The 21,765-nt window shown below is 51.4% G+C and overlaps 2 protein-coding genes across 8 annotated transcripts; both read left to right on the top strand.

Annotated features, from left to right (window-relative positions):
• Positions 1 to 937: 937 nt before the first annotated feature.
• Positions 938 to 12,756, top strand: TARS2 (threonyl-tRNA synthetase 2, mitochondrial). Of its 5 annotated transcripts, none has more exons than XM_068962633.1 (18): positions 938 to 1,045; positions 1,374 to 1,570; positions 1,894 to 2,017; positions 2,664 to 2,788; positions 3,576 to 3,693; positions 3,811 to 3,875; positions 4,120 to 4,198; positions 5,380 to 5,526; positions 5,717 to 5,815; positions 6,334 to 6,551; positions 7,010 to 7,172; positions 7,392 to 7,529; positions 7,709 to 7,786; positions 9,929 to 10,029; positions 10,230 to 10,331; positions 10,510 to 10,582; positions 11,095 to 11,209; positions 12,314 to 12,756. In XM_068962633.1, the coding sequence occupies exons 1-18, from the start codon at positions 980 to 982 to the stop codon at positions 12,460 to 12,462; spliced, it is 2,157 nt and encodes a 718-aa protein (XP_068818734.1). In that variant the 5' UTR covers positions 938 to 979; the 3' UTR covers positions 12,463 to 12,756. The 5 variants fall into 5 exon arrangements, 4 of the variants coding, with proteins under 4 accessions (XP_068818734.1, XP_068818724.1, XP_068818743.1 ...); XM_068962623.1 differs by having other exon boundaries at positions 4,120 to 4,267; XR_011144187.1 differs by lacking the exons at positions 11,095 to 11,209; positions 12,314 to 12,756 and having other exon boundaries at positions 4,120 to 4,267; positions 10,234 to 10,331; positions 10,510 to 10,581.
• Positions 12,757 to 13,244: 488 nt separating this feature from the next.
• On the top strand, positions 13,245 to 18,589 carry ECM1 (extracellular matrix protein 1). 3 transcript variants are annotated; one of them, XM_068966598.1, is made up of 11 exons: positions 13,246 to 13,427; positions 14,535 to 14,597; positions 14,678 to 14,779; positions 14,885 to 14,962; positions 15,050 to 15,130; positions 15,673 to 15,687; positions 15,839 to 16,161; positions 16,429 to 16,803; positions 17,288 to 17,508; positions 17,677 to 17,764; positions 18,175 to 18,510. In XM_068966598.1, the coding sequence occupies exons 1-11, from the start codon at positions 13,358 to 13,360 to the stop codon at positions 18,403 to 18,405; spliced, it is 1,647 nt and encodes a 548-aa protein (XP_068822699.1). In that variant the 5' UTR covers positions 13,246 to 13,357; the 3' UTR covers positions 18,406 to 18,510. The 3 variants fall into 3 exon arrangements, with proteins under 3 accessions (XP_068822698.1, XP_068822699.1, XP_068822697.1); XM_068966596.1 differs by lacking the exon at positions 15,673 to 15,687 and having other exon boundaries at positions 18,175 to 18,509; XM_068966597.1 differs by lacking the exons at positions 15,673 to 15,687; positions 16,429 to 16,803 and having other exon boundaries at positions 13,245 to 13,427; positions 18,175 to 18,589.
• Positions 18,590 to 21,765: the final 3,176 nt, after the last annotated feature.

The raw sequence follows: 21,765 nt of genomic DNA, 5'->3' as shown, positions 1-21,765 counted from the left end.
ATTGGGAGTAAACTCTTATTACCAGAGAAAGTCTGTTGTGGTAGAAGAATACGAAACTTGGATTCAGAATCCAGCATCAGTTTGCATTAAACCACTTACCTTCTCTGACCTTAAATTCCTCATCTGTAAGATTAAGGGGTCTCTAAAGGGCTCTCTTTAAGCACCATGAGTATGAAGGGATGCCAAAGAATGCCTTCTGCAGATTCTTTGCTCTAGCCCCAAAGTGGTTATGTTCATTTATTCTCATAGCTTGTCACTAGTGTTGCCCATTACTATGTACTGTGCAATATATTAGACAATATAAAATTAACCTTAATTCAGAATTAGAACTATTATTATTCCCATTTTATAGATAAGAAAATTGAAGTTCAGAAGTTTATTTTGTTTGGGAGTGTCTGGTTTTGTCGCATTGCCTGGCTTGTGGGCTCTTAGTTCCCTGACCAGTTCCCTGTGGCTTCTGCAGTGGAAGAGCAGAGTCTTAACCACTGGACCGCTAGGGAATTCTAGAAGTTAATTTACCCAAAATGACACAATCCCCAGGATTTACACTAGATCTGTCTTATCTCAAAGTATAAGCTTTTATCTGTTTCCTACCTGCCAGTGAAGACTGTAAAAGTATGGTTAAAAGGAAATGACTACCCTTTCCGATCTGTTTCTCTTCCGCTTGTATTCTGGGAAATTTTCCTGCCCCTGTCCTCGAAGCCGCAGGATATCTTACTGCTCTTTTGATCTGAAACTGCAGGTCTCTGGAATTGCCCACGTGTGTAACAGTTTAGGTCTTCCGGTCAGACGGAACCACCCACACCGCTGCTAGTGCTGCGTGGGGTGTTTCTCCTCGGAGTTCCTGGAGGTGGTCCCAGATTGGAGTGGCAGCTGTAGTAACCAATAGGCATGGATATTGTTGGGCCAAACGTCAATGAGGAATCTGGCGAAGGAGAAGCGGCGATCTTTTGAGTATGTAGTACCGGACTGAGGGAAAATGGGGTTGTATCAGAGGTGTCGGCGGCTTCGGTTCCCAGGGTTACATGCCTGCGGGCTCCACACGGTGCGTGAGGTACCCAAAAGTTCCGAGCCATATTGGACCCAGCCCAGCGGAACCCCCAAAGTGTAGGCTCTTAACCCTGCTTGACACCGCCTGCTCCCGCCCAGCGGCCCCCAACCGGACTACCCTAGCCCTTAGATGCGCCATTTTTTCCCTCGTGTTGGCAGCCTGGGGAGCCTAGAGCTCCTAGCCTCTAGGGCCCTGTATCACCCAGTGTTTTTAAAGGCCCAGGATTCGGACCACGGCCACTTAAATGTTCTGATTTCGCGCGGTCCCAATCCCAGGAAGGAGTGATGGAACCTGTGTTACTTGTTAACATCTTTCCCTCCAGGCAGCTGTGCCGACTCCTCCACACTGGTTGGTAGAGCGGCTTGGCTATTTTGAGGAGCTATGGACTGCTCAGGTAAAGAGGTTAGCAAGCATGGCACAGGAGGAACAGCGGACTATTAAGATATCACTTCCTGGAGGTCAGAAAGTTGATGCTGTAGCATGGAAGACAACTCCTTACCAACTAGCCCAGCAGATCAGGTACTAGGCTCATTCTGGACCTACCAGGATAATGCTTCTATCTCTGCTTTCTCTTTCTCAGTTTGAGTAGGGAAAAGACTTTGTATGTTTATCCCATCCTCCTCAAGATAGCATTTCCTGCCAATTCCTTTTCAATCTGCATTAGTTTCATAGTCTCTGACCTTCCTCCATTTGGCATGGAGGGTGGAGGGGAATGATAAATTATATTGCTCCCGTAACCCGTTTCCTCTTGCAGGTTTGGAGTTACTGAGAGATTAGTTCCTGTCTTCGCCTTTGGATTGTAACCTTGTCTTTTTCTTTACCTGTGTTCCTCACTGCTGAAGTTCAAACCTGGCAGATACTGCAGTGGCTGCTCAAGTGAATGGAGAACCTTATGATCTGGAGCGGCCCTTGGAGACAGATGCTGACCTCAGGTTTCTGACATTCAATTCTGCACAGGGGAAAGCGGTAAGCTTCTTCCTTATCGGGGATACAGTGGCTACTAAACTAAGAGATGTTTAAGTAGGCATTTCTAGCGTTTATTTCCCTTGCATCAGTTTCTCCAAGTGCAGTTGGGAGGCTTACGGCATATTGCTTGCCTTGACTGGTCCTGGCTAAGCTGGAAACTTAGGATGAAAGTTTTTACTTAGCCTGGGTCTATTAAGCAGTGACCATTTGTGCTAGTGAAACGGAGAGAATTAAGTTGAAAATAGATAATATGCCCAGTTAGCCCCCCAACTCTTGAGACCTATAAGTCATCAGTAGCACGTTTTTAATTCTAGTGTGGCTTGCACAACTGGGCACATGACCTGGCTTCCCTCCACTTTTTCATGTCAGCTTGGATGGTATGAAAACTGACTAACCTACTATGCTCTGGAACTGGAAAGCAATGAGGAGTGGGGCTTACTCTTTTCTGTGCATTGCTTCTAGGGGCCTTCTTTCTTTTATATTCAGTTTTGTTGTTATTTGTCTTTTACTATTCAGCAGTCAACCCCAAGCTCAGGGGCCACATTTTGTGATAGTTACTCATAACTGGTCAGCTTTTCTGAGGAGGTCAGGGAGGTAGGGGCTAAAGAAGGTTATGAACTCATGAACTCCTTTCTTGTGAACCCAGGTATTCTGGCACTCCAGTACCCATGTTCTGGGGGCAGCAGCTGAACAGCTTCTAGGTGCTGTCCTCTGCCAAGGCCCAAGCACAGAATGTGGCTTTTACCATGATTTCTTCTTAGGAAAGGAACGGTGAGTAATGCAAGGAAGGAGGAGAATAATTCTGGGGTGCTTTTTTTTCAGAGATATCACCATATTTTCTTTTTCTTTTTTTGAGGTCTAATTGACGAATACAGTTGTAATTTATTTAAAGTATAGTTATGGTGATTTGATATATGTCTACATTGTAGAAGGATTCTCATAATCAAATTATCACATGCTTTTTTGTATGTATGAGAATCCTTAAGACCTACTTTTAGAGAATTTCAGTTATACAATACAGAATTTATCAACTATAGCCACAGTGCTGTATGTTAGTTCCGCAGGCCTTATTCCTCTTATAACTGAAAGTTTGTACCTCTTTACTGGGATGGTTTCTGAGGCCTTTTCTGGAGCCTCATGCATGTTCAATTTGGAGGAGAAAGAAAACTGGGGGCAGGGTCCCTCCATGCCTCAGCTGTGACATTGGTATCACCGTCTCTATTAGTCCATGTCCTTCCTTCTCTAAGTCACCTTGAAGCTTACCTTCTCTAGCTTTTATGTATTCAACTTTTACTTCATCCCTCATTACTGTTGCTCTAGTTTTGTTTATCCAGATTGCCTGCATGCAACATTTAATTTCATACCTAGAGCTGTTTTCGTCCAGCTGTAAACTTTGAACCTGATTTCCTATTTGTGTTCCCCTAGTCTCTTTGTCTTTGCCAGTAACTTTAGATGTTTCCGGAGGGCAGGATTCACCCCCTAGCCAGTACCCAGGTGTGTCACCCAGGTGTTGCTCCCTAGTAGACAGAGGCCAGCCAACCATCCTTCATCTCTCCAGGACAGTCAAGGGCTCAGAGCTGCCTGTTTTGGAACGGATTTGCCAGGACCTTGCAGCTGCTGCTCAGCCCTTCCGGAGACTGGAGGCTTCCCAGGCTCAGCTTCGCCAGCTCTTCAAGGTAGGGTGGAGACACACAGGTTTAGGAGAATGATCGAGAGGTGTGAGGGAAGGAGTGGCTCTCTGCAGGATGTCTCTGTGAAAATAAAGGCTTGTCCTCACTTTCCCCTTCTTCCAGGATAACCCCTTTAAGCTTCGCTTGATTGAGGAGAAGGTGACAGGCCCAACGGCAACAGTGTATGGGTGAGAGCTGCTGATGCTGAGAGGAACAGGGAGAGGCGGGGCTGCGCTAAGGGAGGCCAGGGCTGGTGTGGGGGAAGAAGAGAGGCCGTGGTGCTCCAAAGGAATGGCACTGACATTTATCTCTCACTGCTCTCTCTTTGGAGCGGTTCTTTGCATCTCTTTCTGTCAGCTAAATACCCTGAGAGGGAGAAACTTAGAACCTCAAGAATTTGGAAACCACTCACTGGCCCCTTCCTTCTCCCAGGTGTGGCATGCTGGTTGACCTGTGCAGAGGCCCCCACCTTCGGCATACTGGACAGATCGGAGGCCTGAAGTTGCTGTCGGTCAGTCACGAGGACTGGGTTAGCTTGAGATGCCTGTGTTTTCACTGGAGTGAGTTGAGGAAGGGGAAGGTGATTCTCAGCCCCTTCTCTACTCTGATAGCTAAGGGAGGAATCTGGAAGGAGAAAGAAACTTTGTCCCTGCCTTCTAGAAACTTCCCATCTAGTGACAGATACTTGACACCCTGCCAGGGCCCAGAAGCCAATTCAAATTCCATAGTCAGACATTACCACCAATAGAGATGGCAAAGGAGAGCATAAACAGACTGGACAGGGTCATTAGGGAAGACTCCTGAGGGGAGAGCAGGTGTGGAACACCATTTGACAGGCACAGAGAGAATATTCTTTTAAGTCAGAGGCCTGCCCTTTATAAAAATACCGCTCCTGGGCAAGGTGAAGTAGGAGTAGGTCAGTTGGAGTAGGATCAGGAAGCAGGGAGAGAGGGGAGAGGCAGATAGGTAGAGCAAACCCTGGACTGAAAACCTAAGCATCTGCTCTGAGTTCTGTCTCTGCCACTGATAAGTATATGGCCTTGAGTAAATCTCCTTGCCCATGGTCCCCAGCTGTAAAATGAGGCTGTTAATTCCTGTCCTGCCAGTGGGACCATATCACAGACACAAAACCAACTAACACAAGAGAAAGTGAGGACAAGTTAAAAGTACTATAAAATGCAGGCCGTTTCTCATTAGTACTATCGTTCAAGGAACGAGAAGCAGAGGCATTTGAATTTCATGGATCCAGGAACAGCGTGGGAGATTGGGTTTTCTCATGACTCTGTGGGAGCTTGATAAGGGGATGGGTGGACTTAATATTTGACCGGTGCTTAGGGTTACTTCCGTGTGCCATTGTTGATTAGAAGGGGAAGGAAGGAAGTACAGGGGTGCTGGTAAGATAGTGCTGGTGAGAATGCAGAGGTGACCAGATGCAGTTAGAGTTGAGCAGTACATGTGTAGAAACCAAGGCCCAGGTACCGCCAGGGTGGTAAACATGTCAGGGGTTGTCTGGAGGATTGGGTGGGCATCCTGCTGCTGGGGATGGTGGGAAAAGTGAGAGAGACGAGATGGGATTGTTGTCAAGTGGGTGCCTGCGATGCTTGCGCCCAGAGTATCATCTGAGGATTGAAGGAGGTTGGGTGGGTGCCTTCAGTCCTCATCTTCCCTTTGACTCCCTCTGTCCTCCCACAGAACTCTTCATCAGTGTGGAGATTTCCAGGCGCCCCAGAGATGCTGCAGAGAGTGTCCGGCATTTCCTTCCCCACTGCAGAGGAGCTGAGGGCCTGGGAAGAATGGAGGGAGGACGCAGAGTTACGGGACCACCGACGCATTGGGAAGGTGTAGAGACTGGGGGGATGGGGGCGGAGGAGGTGTGATGATAAGGGTTGCAGAGCCAGGAGGGAACCTGATCTGTGAAGTTGGGAGCAAATTGAGAATCCCACAAACGGAGCAACTCTGTCAAGTAATCTCTTCTGGGTTTTCAAGCCCTGCTTTCACCTTGAAGTGATACTGCTAATTCCAACTCCAGGAACAGGAGCTCTTCTTTTTCCATGAACTGAGCCCTGGGAGCTGCTTCTTCCTGCCTCGAGGGACAAGGGTATATAATGCACTGGTGGCTTTTATCAGGGTAAGGAGGACCCATGTTCAGGGGGAGGATGACTGGAGAGGGACTGAGGGCCTAGAAGAATCCAACTGTTAAAAAGAGAGGAGTTAGAAGTTTGAACATTCATACCGTCGAGTGCACATGTGCTAAGTCACTTCAGTTGTGTCTGACTCTGCAGCCGCAGGTACTGTGGCACACCAGGCTCCTTTGTCCATGGAATTTCCCAGACAAGAATACTGGAGTGGGTTGCTGTTTCCTTCTCCAGGGGATCTTCCCAACCCAGGGACTGAACCCACATCTCTTATGTCTCCTGCATCAGCAGTGGGTTCTTTACCACTAGCGCCACCTGGAATGATAGAGTGCAAGTGACCTTAATCAAGAGCAGTGCGTCTGCTATGGGGAATGTAGAGAGGGGATGTGGTAATTACTAGGTGTAGCTGTGATCAGCACGACTTGAGGGCCCAGGAGAGCCACACAGCTGCCACGCTGCCTCCTCTGCTCCCCAGTCACTCTGGTCTCCCATGTCTACATCTCCTCTGCAGGCTGAGTACACCCGCCGTGGTTTCTCAGAAGTGAAAACCCCTACGTTATTTTCTACGAAGCTCTGGGAGCTGTCAGGGCACTGGAAGCATTATCGGGAAGACATGTTTGCCCTGCAGCCACCAGGCCTGGACAGGCCCTCCAGCTCTCAGAGCGACCACTCTGCCAGCCCCGCCACAGACACACTCGCCCTCAAGCCCATGAACTGCCCTGCACATTGGTGAGCTGGGAGCCAGGAGACCTGGTTTCTTCTGGGGCTTAGGGCTAGGCAGCCGGTTTGCTAAATATTAATAGAAGGCACCTTGGAATAGTGTTGGAACCCTGGATTCGAGTCTTGAATCTGCCTTCTATCTCCCCATGTGAATTTGCGGAAATCATCGTACCTCCCTAAGCCCCAGTCTCATCATGGGTAATAGCAAGGGTTTGGAGCTGCTGTCTCAGGTTCCTCTTTCAGTTCAATGCCTGTCACAGAACAGGGGCACAGGAAGTGGTGTCTGTTATTGTTACTGAGAAATTCACTTGAGAACCAGGCAGGATTAACAGGACTCAGTAGGAGGCAGGGTGAGGCCTGAGAGGGCATCAGCTGATAGTGCAAAGAAGGGAAGTGGACTGGGCGGGGAGCAGGCCTCCGGGGTTAGTTTTCCCTGTGGCCCTGACTCTTCCCCACCCCAACCTCAGCCTAATGTTCGCCCATCGGCCCAGATCCTGGCGAGAGCTGCCCCTGCGACTGGCCGACTTTGGGGCCCTGCACCGGGCTGAGGCCTCTGGCAGCCTGGGGGGCCTGACCCGGCTTCGGTGCTTCCAGCAGGATGACGCCCACATCTTCTGTGCACCAGATCAGGTGGCCCTTCCCCAGCTCCACTGAAGCAGTCTAAACCACCTTTCATTCTCCTTGTGAACCACCAACATTCCTGACCCTCTGCTGCCCTGTTTATATACTATAAGTCAGCTGCATTCTATCTCCAACTTTCCTTTATGTTTTTGCTTTCTTTCCCTCAAACTACCACCCTGACCCCAGAGCTCTAGCTGGCATGCAGCTCACCTACCCTTATTCCTCCAGCTGCAGGCAGAGATCCGAGGCTGTCTTGATTTCCTCTACTCTGTCTACACCATCCTTGGCTTTTCCTTCCACATGGCACTGTCTACCCGGCCATCTGGCTTCCTGGGAGAGCCTTGCCTTTGGGACCAGGCCGAGCAGGTGAGTGAGTGGTAGGGAAGCAGGGGCAGATAAAGCAGTCTAATGGAAGGGGAGAGGAGGTGGGACTAAGGGTCCCTGGTAGAGGCAGGTGCTGAGAGGGTCATTGCGGGGCCAGTGGGATACGTTGCTTGTAAAGTCTAAGGCGACATATTCCTTCTCTTGTCTGCTTCTCTCTAAAGGTCCTGCAGCAGGCCCTAGAAGAATTTGGAGCACCGTGGGATCTCAACCCTGGAGATGGTGCGTTCTATGGGCCTAAGGTAAGCTAGGAACCCAGATTAGAGTCTTACTTACTCATCTTCTGGTTTTGTTTCATTAAATGTTTAATAGACACGAAGGAATGTGTTTAAACTTGTGTAGGATGTAAAGAAAAGCAATACATTTCCTGCCCTCATGGAACTTAGGTCTGGTGAAGCTTCTGGGAGGTAAAGAAGGCATTTTCAGCACCATGGGATCAGTACTGTGTAGGTACTAAGGGAGCATGTTACTCTGGAGGGTCAGAAAAGGTTTCCTGTAGGGACGCTCTTTCTAATCTGAAAAGTAATTATTGGTTAAGTAAAAAGATGACTCAGGAGGGAACATTGTAGGCAGAGGCTGGGTCGAGGAGTGACATGGCAGGTTGAAAGAGGTGAAAGAAATCAGTGAAAAAAAGGCCTGAAAAGTGCCTGCTGGATATAGTGAAAGAGCTGTTAGGTTGGTTTGTTTGATTAATTTTGGCTGCACTGGGTCTTGGTCACTGCGTGAGCCTTTTCTTTAGTTGTGGCAATCAGAGGCTCTTCTTCACTGCAGTGTTTCAGTGTGCAGGCTTCTCACTGCACTGGGTTCTCATTGCCGAGCACAAGCTCTAGGCACATGGGCTTTAGTAGTTGAGGTGTGCAGGCTCAGTAACTATGGTGCACAGGTTTAGTTGCTCCAAGGCATGTGGGATCTTCCAGAATCAGGGATCAAAACTGTGTCCCCACTCTGGCAGGTAGAATCTCAACCCACTGGACTACCAGGGAATCCCCAAGGCTGTTAGGTTTTGAGGGGCCATTTTCCAGTAAAATGGGGACGGGGGTTAGAATGAGAAGTGAATAAATGAATATAACTCTTTCAAAAACATTGGCTCTAAGGAATTTCCTGATGGTCCGGTGGTTAGGACTGAGAGCTTTCACTGCTGAGGGCCCAAGTTCAATCCCTGGTTGGGGAACTAAGATCCCACAAGCCACACGTGGTGTGGCCAAAGCAAACCTTAAAGAACATTGGCTTTTATAAAGGTAAAGGAGAGTAGCTGACAGATCCAAAGAGATGTTGCCTGAGGATGTTTAAATGCTGTGATGTGAGGGAGCCTGTTTGGGTCGGGAGAAGTTGAAGTTGTAGAAGGAGTTTCAGTAGAGGAACATTTGTGGGACATCGTAAGGGATGGGATCCAGAGCCCTCCATAGACAGGCCCCTTGTGCCTTTGTTTAGGAGATAGGAGGAAAGGCTGGGGTAGGTGCAAGGAAGTGTATAGGTGTGGTGACAGAAGCTGAGACATTTTTCCTTTCTCATGCTGTCAGTTATTGGAATTCTCCACGAGGTAGGAGGCAGGAACATTTGCTGAGATGGGAGTGGGGAAGAGGAGAGTTGTCATGAGGAAGCTAAAAAAGGGAATTGAGGAGAAAGCTTGAGCATCCTTGAGGAGAACAGGGCACAGAGTTGGTTAGGACCGCCCCTGGCTCGCTGGCAACAGCACGGCTTCTGCTGAGGTTCACAGTGGCCCCTTGCGTCAGTCACTGTTTCTGCATCTGTAGTGTGTGGTATGCTGGGCAACGCGGGGCAGCTCTGTTGCAGGGCCAGGCAGGTGGGCAGCGAGGATGCTGCCAAGGTGGAGTTTCGTCATGTGGATGTGACAGAAGAACAACGATACCAGGGAACCTGAAGAGTGGTTATAGCTTCATGGAGAGAAACGGAGGCGGGAAAAGCCAAGAGGCCTATGAGTGTGAAGAAAAGTGAGTTAAGGAGCTGAGAAATTGAAGAGTCATTAATAGGAATAATTGTCAGAGCTGGAAGGACAGGATACAGGAATCGGAACAGGTGTCTGATGGATTGTTTCAGAAGCGCAGCCATCCTGGGAGATGATGGGATGAAGGTCATGGCCACAGTGTGGGCTCGGGTGAAGGTCTCTGAGATGAGAAACTCGTGGAATTGAGAGGCCAGGGCAAGGCTGGGCCATTCATGTGAGTGTTGACGTCCCCTAATGTTACATCACTATTAAATGGAAAGAGCCACCGCCAGATTCTCCAGTGAGTGACGTGGAGCAGGATGCCGTGGGTGACATGTCTCTCCACACAGCCCGGGATGTGAGTAGATAGAGGGGGCGGACGTGCAGTGGAGGGCACTGGCTCTGGTTTCTCACGTGTCCTCCCTTCTGTCTTCGCCAGATTGATGTGCACGTCCGCGATGCCCTGGGTCGACCCCATCAGTGTGGGACGATCCAGCTTGATTTCCAGCTGCCCCTGAGATTTGATCTCCAGTATAAGGGGTATGGTACCTTGTCCTCTCCCCTTTTCCCTCGGCTCATGGACTAGGTGGAGGCCCACTTCCCTTTCTACCCTTAAAACTTAGCCACATCCTCCACACCCTCCCTTGCCGGGGTTGAAGATTTCTTGGAAACTGGAAGGTAATCTCAGGTGCTCATTTTGTGATGCTTCTGCATTCTGTCCACCCCCATCTCCCTCCAAGGCAGTCGGGGGCCCTAGAGCGTCCAGTCCTCATTCATCGTGCTGTGCTTGGCTCCGTGGAAAGGATGTTGGGAGTGCTGGCGGAGAGCTGTGGGGGAAAATGGTGAGACCTTTGACCCAGATTCCTGTCTGTTCTGGCCCTCAAACCAGGCAGTGTGTGCTCCAGATCCTGCCCCCCTTCAGACTCCAGCTTCTGTTTCCTTCTAGAATCTGCTCTCTGCAGCTACACTTGTGGTCCGAGCCAGGATAAATAGTTTGCCTTCCTCTCTTCTCTCAATCAGGCCACTGTGGCTGTCCCCGTTCCAGGTGGTGGTCATCCCCGTGGGGACAGAGCAGGAGGAATATGCCAGAGAGGTGAGGATGGGGGCTGAGGCAGGGCTGATAGGCCCGGGACGAGCAATGGGAATTGCTACATGCTGGGAATTCCACATCTGAAAACTGAGCTAATCCCTCCTTGCCTGGAGATTTGTGAAAATTAAACAAGTCGGTAAATGTTAAATAGACAATAAGGTCCATGGCACAGAAGGGGCCTTGGATGAATGTTATTCTCATTTTTCGTTTCTAGAAAGAAGTAAGGATAATGGACAGTACTAGAGCCGAGCAGCTGGTTGGTGGTGTAGAGTGGTGTCTAGAAACAGGCAGGGTCCAGCGAGGCTTGGCTGCAGGATGAGGCAGACAAGGAACCTGTGGGGGCTGCAGAGTGGTCTCAGTGTAGAGAATGAAGAGGGTTCGTGAAGAGACCTGGAGAGCCTGGAGGCAGAGGAAGGAAGAGCAGGTGGGGGAGCTTGAGGAAAACTGGTGTTGGGGTATTCCACCTCCTCAGTCTTCCGTTAAATCAAGTGCCTATCAATGACCCTCTGCCCCAGGCACAGCAGAGCCTGCAAGCTGCGGGACTGGTCGGTGACCTGGACGCTGACTCGGGACTGACCCTCAGCCGGAGAATCCGCCGGGCTCAGCTCGCACACTACAACTTTCAGTTTGGTAAGATCTGGTCAGCACAGCCCCACGGCCCTACACTCTTCTACCCGGCCTGTATGTTCTTTCCTGTCTGTCAGGCCTGGTCATTTGCACATTTGGGTAATTTGCGGCTTGTTCCCCGAGCTGGGCAGGAGCCAGGATTCAGCGCAACTGAGCCGTTGGGGCCTAGGCTCTTGCACCCCCTGGCCTGTGCCTCTGACCCTCAGGACAGTTTTCTGCTGGTCCCCACCCTAACTGTTGGTGTCTGTCAGGTTAATTAGTCAAGGGAGCATCAGACAGAAAGGGACAGGAAGGGCTAATAAGACGTTAATTAGTTAGTTTTGTTTATTCTAGACCTAGGTGGAGTCAGCCCTGAGGGATGAGAAAAAGGGCCATAAGGGGAAAAGCCTAAGCCAACCATGTACCTTTTTTCGTTTTTCCAAGATTCAGAGCTCTGTCTTGAAGGCAAGAAGTAGAGATTTCTCAACCAGATTACCTGATTCTCTAGTTTTACACACCCACTTCCCTGGTGGCTCAAACAGTAAAGCACCTGCCTATAATGCAGGAGACCCGGGTTCAGTCCCTGGGTAGGGAAGATCTCCTGGAGAAGGCAGTGGCAACCCACTCCAGTATTCTTGCCTGGAAAATCCCATGGACGGAGGAGTCTGGTAGGCTACAGTCCATGGGGTCACAAAGAGTTGGACACAACTGAGCAACTTCACACACCCACTCATCCTGCAAGTCTTGGCAAAAGCTATGCCATGACCCCATGGACTTCTATAACATGTCTCCCTCCCTGCCACCGTCCCCTTTCTCTAATGTACATTCACACACACACAGACACTTTTCTCTCTGGATCTGCTTCTTGATATGTTTGTCTTTCTTTGGCTGACCGTACTGTCTCTCACCCCTGGGCTCCTGAGTGGAAGTGATAAGGCATGTAAGAAAATGTCTGGAATCTTTCAGGAAGACCAGGGAACTGGAGAGCAAGAGATAGCTAAATATATCCTTTCCCGGAACCATGTCTGAGCTCTGCTTTTCCTAAAGATTTCTGCACAGCAAAAGGAGGATATCCTCTCCTTTTGGATACACTTTTCCTAAGATTCCCAGACCTCCCTCTTCCTGCAGTGGTTGGCCAGAGAGAGCAGAGTAAGAGAACAGTGAACATTCGGACTCGAGATAATCGTCGACTTGGAGAATGGGACTTGGCCGAGGCTGTACAACGGCTACTGGAGCTGCAGGACACCAGGATCCCAAATGCTGAAGAAATTTTCTGAGCATTTGTATATAGATGTGGCAAAGACCTGCAGGAGCCACCAGCCATGCCTTAACTGACAGGTCTGGAGTCCCTCAGACTCCTCAGAACTCGTGTGAAGGCATGAACTACTTTGATGAAGAGATTTGGTCTGGGAGAAGCTGTAGCTGTTGGATGTGAGGAGGGTGAAACTAAATAAACTTGGGGAACTTCCTTGGTGGTCCAGTGGTGAAGACTTTGTGCTTTCAGTGCAGGGGCTTGGGTTCAATCCCTGGTCAGGGAACTAAGATCTCACATGCTGTATGGTACAGCCAAAAAGTTAAATAAAAACAGTAAACTTGAAGCTAGTAGTGTATGTCCTCATCTCTGATTCCTGACAGGGACATAAAAAGGAATTTGACTCTGTCTCCCTCTCTTCTGTCCTAGGGGCTTGAGGGTTTGAGAAGGGTCATTCCAGAGCTCTCCCTGGTTGGGGAGCTCCAGTTTGGAGGGTGTTCCTGTCTCAACTCCTCAGGGCCCTGTTTGCACACCTGAGTTCAGCAGGTTGTCAGATGCATTCTCCACAGAAGGCAGCACGCAAACGGAGAAGTTGGGGCACAGAATAAGGCCTTGGACCTCTCTTGCTCTGGCATTCTCAAAATCAGTTTCTCTGGAGTTGGGTGCACCTCCGTTCTCAGTCCTCTCAGGAGGCCTCAGGGTGAGTGCGAGAGGAGGAGCTGCTGGGACTGAGTCACGGCAGGAAGCTGAGGAGGGCGGGAGCTCTCTCTCACAGCCTATAAAGAGGAGAAGGAACCGGCCCTGAAGTTCACAATAGCAGCAACAGCAACTGGACAGGCAGGCTCCCATCTGCCTGGCCTTTCAATCAGATCTGCCTGAGAGGACCTACTGGGTGGCCGCCCAGCTGTACCTGCCCCAGGATGGGGACCATGTCCAGAGCAGCCTTGGTCTTGGCCTGTTTCACTGTTGCTTCTGTGGCCTCTGATGGAGGTGAGTTGGGCTTGGAGCCAGCACTTGGTTGAGGGCCTGGGTCCAGCCATCCTGGATGGCTCATCACCAGCAGAAAGGTACCCCGCTTGGCTGGCTGTTCTGAGCAGGCCTGTGGTGGGGCTGGGTGCTGGAGCCTTTAACAGGAGGGGGAGCAGGCGTACAGAAGGGGAGGGGTTTGTTAAGATTGCTGCCGAGAAATACAACTGGAGTCAAACGGACCGCAGAGAGGGCAGGTAAATTCACAGAGTGAGGAACCTGCAGTGTCTGTGGGACCTATTACCCAGAAGAGAAGACCAGGAGCCCCTGGCTGCTCAAAACCAGTGCACTGACCCAGGGAACCTTGAGTGACTCCTTACCTGATGAGGAGGGGAGGGGAGGGGTTGTTACCTGTCCACAGGGGACCAGGCACAGCCCGTCCAGCTCACACACACATTTTCTGCTTGGATGCCCAACAGAATGTTACTGTGGAAACTTGAGAGAGCATCGTAGATCTAATCTGTCCCTGGGAGGCTCAATCTTGTCCCTCCCAGCCCTAGCCTTTCATGACTGCAAATCAGCTACAAGCAAGTCCTTTCGCCGTGGCTGTGGGGGTGTTTTGCTTCAAGAGTCCTGAACCATGCAGTTCCTCAGGTCCTAAAGAGACCTAAACTAGTGAGGAGCTGAGGCTATTGCAGCGGGGCACCTCAGCTCCTGTGCGGGCTCCTCACTGGAGGCCCAAAGGTGTTTCAAGGGCCCAGGGTAGATGGGGGCAGAGCAGACGGGCAGGCGAGGCTCGGGCCTGCTCAAGGCCTGAACTGTGGGGAGAGCCCAGAAGCTCTGAAGGGAAAGACACTGAAGCAAGATTAAGGCCTCTTCCCCAGCCCCATATGTCACAGTCCCTTTAGGCCAGGACTTGGAAGACCCAAGACTTTGAGCCTGGGGGAAGTGAGGCTGTCAGATTATCACACCGAATCAGTCTTGACCAGGCGGGTTTGGGGCAGGAGCAATAGACTTCTGGTGTCTTGGTCGTCATCTCTAAGCTCCTGACCTCCAGTGTCTCCCCTTCCCATACTCAGGGCCAGGAAAGAGCCCCTCAAAACCACCCCTGATTCACCCTCCTTCTTCCAGGTTTCAAGGCTTCAGGGCAGAGAGAGCTGGGGCCACAGCCCCTGACCCACCCCCTTCAAGAAGGTAAGCGTTTAGGGGCGTGTCATGGTACCGGGGCTCCAGGAGGAAATGCAGGCTCTGACCATCTGCCTTCTTGCCTCCAGTGGGCTATGCTGCACCCCCTTCCCCACCTCTGAGCAGAGCCCTCCCCCAGGGTCACCCTCGCACCTCCCAGCATAGCCTGCACTTTGAGGGACAGAGTGAAGGTAAGTCTCAGTTGCACCTCTAGGTTTCTAGTCTGGCCTACACCCTGATATTCAGAATGGGAGGGGAGGAAGGGGTAGGCTACTCACACACACCCCTTTCTGTAGTGCAGCCCTCTCCCTCACAGGACGCCATCCCCCTCCAAGAGGAGCTGCCCCCTCCCCAGCTCCCCATGGAAAAGAAAGGTGAGTGCTTCCCTGTCCGCCCCCTCCCACCACATCTTGCCGACATCAGCCTGACCCTTGCTCCTTTGTGTCCTCGGTGACTTTCAGGCGGTCCCCCTCTCCCTCAAGAAGCCATCCCCCTCCAAGAGGAGCTGCCCCCTCCCCAGGTTCCTATTGAACAGAAGGAAGGTAAGCGAGTGCCTCCCTTCTGCCCTCCTGCCTCCCGTGACTGACATCATGGGCTCTGGGGTCTCTGCCACTTACTAGCTGTGTAATAACCTTGGGTGAGTTACCTCTCCAAGCCTTAGTTATTACTTCATTTGTGAAGTTGGGGAAATAATACCTATTTTATAAAACTATAAGATTAAATGACACAAAAGTAGTACTTATTTTCCCTTGCTTCTCCACTGAGTTCCTTTTTATCAATGAGAACTGGCCAGGCCCCTCCTCTTCTAGAGGTGCCCATCCCAACATGATTTCTGATTACCTGTCTCCTTCTACCCCAGTAGACCCACCTTTGCAAGGGGAGTTGACTTTCCAATCTAAGCAGAGAGAGAGTGACTGACAGCTTTTGTCTGTCTCTCCCCCACTTTAGGGCTCAGACCCTGGTGGGGGTGGGGTGAGGAGCAGGGATTCTGAGCCCAGGGAAGCAACACAGTGGGCAGGCGTGATTTGGGGTTGGGAGCTGTAAGGGTGACACCTTGCATGACTCAAGTCTCTTTTCCTTTTAGTCAGTCATTCTGAAGGTAAGAGCCACAAATTCATTTCTTGTCTTTTTCTCCTGTATCCTCCCAGCCCTTTCTCCTCAACTGCAAGTTCTCTCAGTCCTCCCAACTTAATCCAGCCTTTCATTGTCCCTCCACATATTCCCCCTTCCCACTGTTTTCCCTGTTCTAGAAAAGCCAGCTCCCTCCATGGACCACGGCCCCCCAGAGCCCGAGTCCTGGAATCCAGCCCAGCACTGCCAACAGGGCCGACCCCGAGGCGGCTGGGGCCACCGACTGGATGGCTTCCCCCCTGGGCGGCCTTCTCTGGACAATCTGGACCAGATCTGCCTTCCTAGTCGTCAGCATGTGGTGTATGGCCCTTGGAACCTGCCACAGACTGGCTTTTCCCACCTTAGCCGTCAGGGTGAGACCCTCAATTTGCTGGAGACTGGATATTCCCGCTGCTGCCGCTGTCACAACCCCACAAACCGCTTGGAGTGTGCAGAACTCGTGGTAAGGGTTGCGCTCTTGATCCTGGGGGTGTCCTTTAACCCCCAGACTGTATGTGTGTGTTTCAAGGACTACAGGCCCAGGCCTGTGTGTGCAGGAACCTCAGGTCCCTCTCATTGGCCCTCCCTTGGGCCTCCTCGTGTGCAGAAGCGTGGAGGACAGCCTCCACTTCTTTCTTATCTGCCTGCCCAGGGGCCTTTTCTGGAGCCTGGGAGGAAGACAGGAGTGTGGACAGTGGGCTGCTGGACTGACCCACTCCTCTCACTCTAGTGGGAAGACGCAGTGACCCGGTTCTGTGAGGCCGAGTTTTCGGTCAAGACCCAACCCCACGGGTGCTGCAAAAAGCAGGGGGAGGCTCGATTATCCTGCTTCCAGGAGGAAGCTCCCCGGCCACACTACCAGCTCCGGGCCTGCCCCAGCCACCAGCCTGGTATTTCCTTGGGCCCCAAGCTGCCCTTTCCCCCTGGGCTACCCACAGTGGACAATATCAAGAACATCTGCCACCTAAAACGCTTCCGCTCGGTGCCACGCAACCTCCCAGCCACGGACTCCATCCAAAGGCAGCTGCAGGCCCTGACCCGGCTGGAGGCGGAGTTCCAGCGCTGCTGCCGGCCGGGGAACAACCACACCTGTGCCTGGAAGGCCGTAAGTGGGCGTCTCGGCATCCCAAGAGCCTGTCTGCCTGCCCACCCGTCTCAGACCTCTGATCCCGCCGGCCTGTTCATCCACGTACCTAGCTACCCGCTGTGAGCACGTCTGCCCATCTGCCTGCTTGTGAATGTCCGTCCGTCCACTGTGTGCCTCGTCCAAGTCTCTTCATCGTGCGCCTCCATCCTGGCCGCGTCCACCCAGTGCCCCCATGTGCACCTCTCTGCCGTCCACCCGTCTGGCCTCACCCGATCCTCTCCGTCCGCTGCTCCAGCACGCCTCCCATGGCCGGCTCCGAACCTCGGCTGTGCTTCTACCCCTTCTACCTTCCCAGCCCCACACATCCACAGCTGCCTCTTCGCCCTTCCCTTTCAGCACCGGGGACAGGGAGTGCGCGTCTCGTCGTGTGAGGCAGTGAGGGACGCAGAGGGACAGGAGGGCCAGTGTCCAGTCGTCTGACTTGCCTTTCTCTGGTCCACAGTGGGAGGATACCCTCGATGGGTACTGTGACCGGGAGCAGGCTATAAAGACCCACCACCACTCGTGTTGCCACTACCCCCCTAGCCCCCTCCGTGACGAGTGCTTCGCCCGTCGGGCTCCCTATCCCAACTATGACCGGGATATCTTGACCCTTGACCTCAGCCGAATCACCCCCAACCTCATGAATCACCTCTGTGGAAACCGAAGAGTTCTCAGCAAGCAGTGAGTCTTACCTAGTTCTTCCCCAGTGCTCTTCCCTTCCCCCAAAACTCCCTTCTGGGGCACCCTCCGGGACACTATTGGGAAGAGCAAAATCATGGTCTGCAAACACCATTTTGGTGCCTGGGGTCACTCAGAGACCCTGACCCCTGCCCGTTTCCACCAACATAGCAAGCAGATTCCTGGGCTGATTCAGAAAGTGACTGCCCGTTGCTGTGACCTGCCGTTCCCAGAGCAGGCCTGCTGTGCTGAGGAGGAGGTGAGTGTGAGAACAGGGCTCTCCCAGGGATGCAGAGGAGGGAGAGGCCTGGCACAGCGGGCCATCGCTTCTCTGAGTACCTCAAACCAGCCCTCAGAAACGATGAGGACCAGAGGGGAGGTCTTTCTTGGTTCCGAAAGTCTTCGTCTCTGACCTGACCTGCTCCCCGCCTCTAAGCACCTATGATGGCTCCTCTGGGCCTCTGGCATTTCCGGATGGTCACATCTGTCTGTCACAAGAAGTCTGTCTGGCTGTGGAAGGCAGCCTTGTACTCCCTCTGGGCCCCAGGGGTGAGGGGATCCAGGGAGGAAGCTGTAGAAGCGGAGGGAAGGGGAACTTGGACACCCAAGTAACCAGTCCTGACTCTGACAACCCTCCTCCCCATCGCCTCTTCTTTATTCTGTCATCAGAAATCAGCCTTTATTGATGACCTGTGTGGTTCCCGACGTAACTTCTGGCGAGACTCTGCCCTCTGCTGTAAACTGAGTCCTGGGGATGAACAGGTCAACTGCTTCAACACGAAGTATCTGAGGAATGTGGCTCTAGTGACTGGGGACACTAGGGATGCCAAGGGCCCCGGGGAGCAGGGCCCAACTCGGGGAACAAATAGCAGCCCCACCTCTGAGCCCAAGGAAGAGTGAGTCACCCCAGAGCCTTAGAGGATCAGACTGGGGGAACCCCACCCCACCCCACCCTTCTGGAATATGCATTACAGTAAACACCTCTTGTATTTGGCCTCTTGTGTCTGTTGTCTCACACAAACACACCCTTGCAAGCCTGCCCAGATTTTCCTCGGTGACTGGCCCCTGAGGCCCACTGCCCCACCCCACTAGCTCAGCAGAAATCTTTCCACTGGTTGAGTTGGGACCACAACTAAACGGCTTAACATCAGTATTTATCATCTTGAATTTATTATCATCTTTCTTTATTTTGGCTGTGCTGGGTCTTTGCTGTGTGAGTTTTTCTCTAGTTGTGGTGCGTGCACTTCTCACTGCAGTGATTTCTTTTGTTGCGGAGCACTGGTTCTAAGGTGTGCACATGGGCTCACTAGTTGCAGTCCCTGGGCACTCTAGCACAGGCGCAGTAGTTGTGGTGCACAGACTTAGCCGCTCCAAGGCATGTGGGATCTTCCTAGACCAGAGATCAAACCCGTGTCCCGGCATTGGCAAGCAGACTCCACCACTGAGCCACCAGGGAAACCATCTTGAATTTATTTACATATTTAAAAGGAGTGTCACTTGTTAGCTGGCTATCAGAATTCAGAAGTGAAAAAGTTATGATTCATGTCTTTGGTGAGCCCCCGGAATGCCACAGCCTTGCCTGACATTTTTTAATCTTGACTTTTAATACATGGAGTCCATGTGTTTATTCCTTCAGTATACACTTATTATCCTTATTGATGTCTACTGTGCTAGGCTGTGGGATACCCATTTGGAAAACACACAGTTCCCTTCCTTCAGGATGATCACATTCCGGGAAGGGACCTAGCAGGTGTGATTAGTGTTGTGATACAGGGCTGCAAGGTCCAGTGTGCTCGGAGCACTTGATAACCGGGCCAGAGCTGAGAGTAGGGCTGGGGGCAGCAGGAGTGCACCGGGGAAGGCCTCCGCTGGTGAGGGCAGAGCTTCTCCAGGAGAGTGGAGGGTGCAGGGGGCAGGTACAGCCCAGGAGAAGAGGTAGCTTATACAGAAGGCTGAAATGACCAGACTCCGGTGGTGGTTCCTCCCACATGTGACTGGAAAGATAAGCAGGAGCTCATCACAAATTAAGGTAGGAGGTAGATGCCCATCACAATCGGAGTTCATTCCCTGAAGACAGAAATTCCAAAATATCAATAGCAGGACAGTCGAGAGAGGAGGCTGGGCCCTGCCCAGATAAGAGATTAGAGACCACATATTTCTCATTCTCCAAGTCAAGGAGACCATCCCAACTAGAAAACTCTTTGGAGGTTAAAAGGGAAGTGATGCTACACTACCCATAGACCTCTTTGCTGAAATCCATCTTGGTTGAGAGATACCTGCACACACAGGAGGATCCTGAGATATGCCAAAAATGGACTCAGAACCAGGCAAATTAAAATGATCGGCCAAACGAAAACCCAGAAGAAATGCCCCATATAAGTGATTCAAATTACCAAGACGATGCCACTTTCTGAGTCCACCCATATGACTATTGCATGTACTGTACTCTTTTTCCTGCTAATAAACTCTTGTTTCACTATTTTCCGTCTCCATGGGAACTCTTCTACAAAGCTGAAGGGCCAGAGCCTTGTCACTGACCACTTGTCTAACAGCTAGGATTCTGCGCTCTCTCAGTCAAGACCCAACCTCAATCTCTAAGCCGGAACCGAAACCCTGCTTCAAGCTGCTGCAGGCCGGGCCACGCGAGTTCAGGATGACTCATCCACAAGCCTTAAAATGGATCTTGGCCCTTCTACCCACAAGGATACTGGCGGCTTCAAGCAGAATACGCGTTCAGATTTGCCTCTTACAGACAGGCAGGCAGGAACCTGGGCGGCCAGTTCAGACAGTGTCGCGCCAGTGCCTGAAGGGAGGTTTCCGTAGCCCCTAGACCGAAGCTGAAAGAACTACAATGAAGGCTCGGTCCCACGCGGACGAGTCAACTATGATTCTGTTGCTTGTTCAACTTTCCAGAAAGCAGGACCTCCTCTGCCCAGGTTACTGAGAAAGAGGGCGGAACAAAGACCGCTGTCTTTCCCCAGTGGGGACTAGCTGAGCCCCAGCCGCTCTAAAACTGACACCAGCCGTTCCCTCCTCCGCTCTTCCACAGCCTTTTATTTATTGTTTACATTTTGCGCGCATAGTTGTTTCTAACTCATCAGCGTCTTAGCGGCTCCTTGGCCTGTCCGTCACCTCGGAGACCAATGAGCGAACGAGAAATGAGCTGTGACCCGCCCCTGTGCCGGCAACCCCGCCCGTCCGAGCCTGCACAACCCCTGCAGGACGCTCTTGTGAAGATCGAAGAGGGCGTGATCCCTGCGCGGAACTCTGGCACCTTTCCGATCGCCTCTGGAGGCCAGGGACAGGCAGGGGTTCTTTCCCGTACACCTTCCGCTCTTCCAGACCAGCTCGCGGGGTGGACCCTGGCCGGTGGAGGGATGGGCGGGCAGCTGCGCCGGCAGAGGCGCCTTTATCGGGCTCTGTCCCTTCGGGAGCTTCCCGGAGATGCTTTAGAACCGTATTTGCAAAGCGCAGCGCCAAGTCTGGAGAGGGAGTCAGAGAAGAGAAGGATCGCGGTCCCAGCCCCCAGGAGTTTACAGTCTATCGGTGAGGAGAGGAAGGAAACCAGGAAAGCAGTAGTAAGCAGCTATGATGAAAGAGTGTCAGGTGCTAAATAAATATAAGCATTATGAGCTGAGAGTTAGAAGAAGTAATTATCTCGAGGAATGGGGTACTATCAAATGGAGGAGATGGCTTTTGGCAGAGCCCTGCCAAGCGTGGATAGGATTACTGTTAGTTACCAAAAGGTGAAAGTGTTAACATTTATGGCAACTCGTTGTATGGATAAACTTAAAATATAATATTAAATTCAATACAGTGCTGTGTGTCAATTATATCTCAATAAAACTGGAAAAAAAGAATAAGTAAAATTAAATGTGCTAACTTCAGATAAAGGAGTCAGAGACCCTAACTACTTGACGGGGCTGGGGAAAGTTTCCTGGAGGAATGCAAGCTTGAGTAGGGTTTTGCTGGAAGGGAAAGGGAGGATGAACAAACCACTGGGTGTATGCAGAGTTCAGCTAAAGTAAACAGTATTTTGTGTTAAACAGAGTGCTAAATCTTCTGGCTATAGAGAATATTTTAAAAATTGTTCTCAAGGATTTTTAGCTCTGGAAACTTGAATGTCTATGATAGATATTCTCAGGACATATGTCTTCTGCAGGAGGCAATAAAGCAGGAAGTTTGGCTGATGTACTTGAAGAGCCGTTAGGTAGTGAAAAATAGTGTGGGGGAGTAGCTGGCCATGAGGTTGGAAATTTA

This window comes from Capricornis sumatraensis, chromosome 2 (assembly GCF_032405125.1).
Source record: "Capricornis sumatraensis isolate serow.1 chromosome 2, serow.2, whole genome shotgun sequence".
Lineage (NCBI taxonomy): Eukaryota > Metazoa > Chordata > Mammalia > Artiodactyla > Bovidae > Capricornis > Capricornis sumatraensis.
This window is presented reverse-complemented; position numbering and strand designations above follow the sequence as displayed.

Coding starts and splice junctions, on each gene's coding strand:
- TARS2 (XM_068962623.1), top strand. CDS start 980: ATGGGGTTGTATCAGAGGTGTCGGCGGCTTCGGTTCCCAGGGTTACAT. Junction 5,527..5,716: donor ACCACCGACGCATTGGGAAG/GTGTAGAGACTG, acceptor TTCCAACTCCAG/GAACAGGAGCTCTTCTTTTT. Junction 10,030..10,229: donor TTTGATCTCCAGTATAAGGG/GTATGGTACCTT, acceptor TCTCCCTCCAAG/GCAGTCGGGGGCCCTAGAGC.
- ECM1 (XM_068966598.1), top strand. CDS start 13,358: ATGGGGACCATGTCCAGAGCAGCCTTGGTCTTGGCCTGTTTCACTGTT. Junction 14,963..15,049: donor GCTCCCCATGGAAAAGAAAG/GTGAGTGCTTCC, acceptor GGTGACTTTCAG/GCGGTCCCCCTCTCCCTCAA. Junction 16,804..17,287: donor ACACCTGTGCCTGGAAGGCC/GTAAGTGGGCGT, acceptor TCTGGTCCACAG/TGGGAGGATACCCTCGATGG.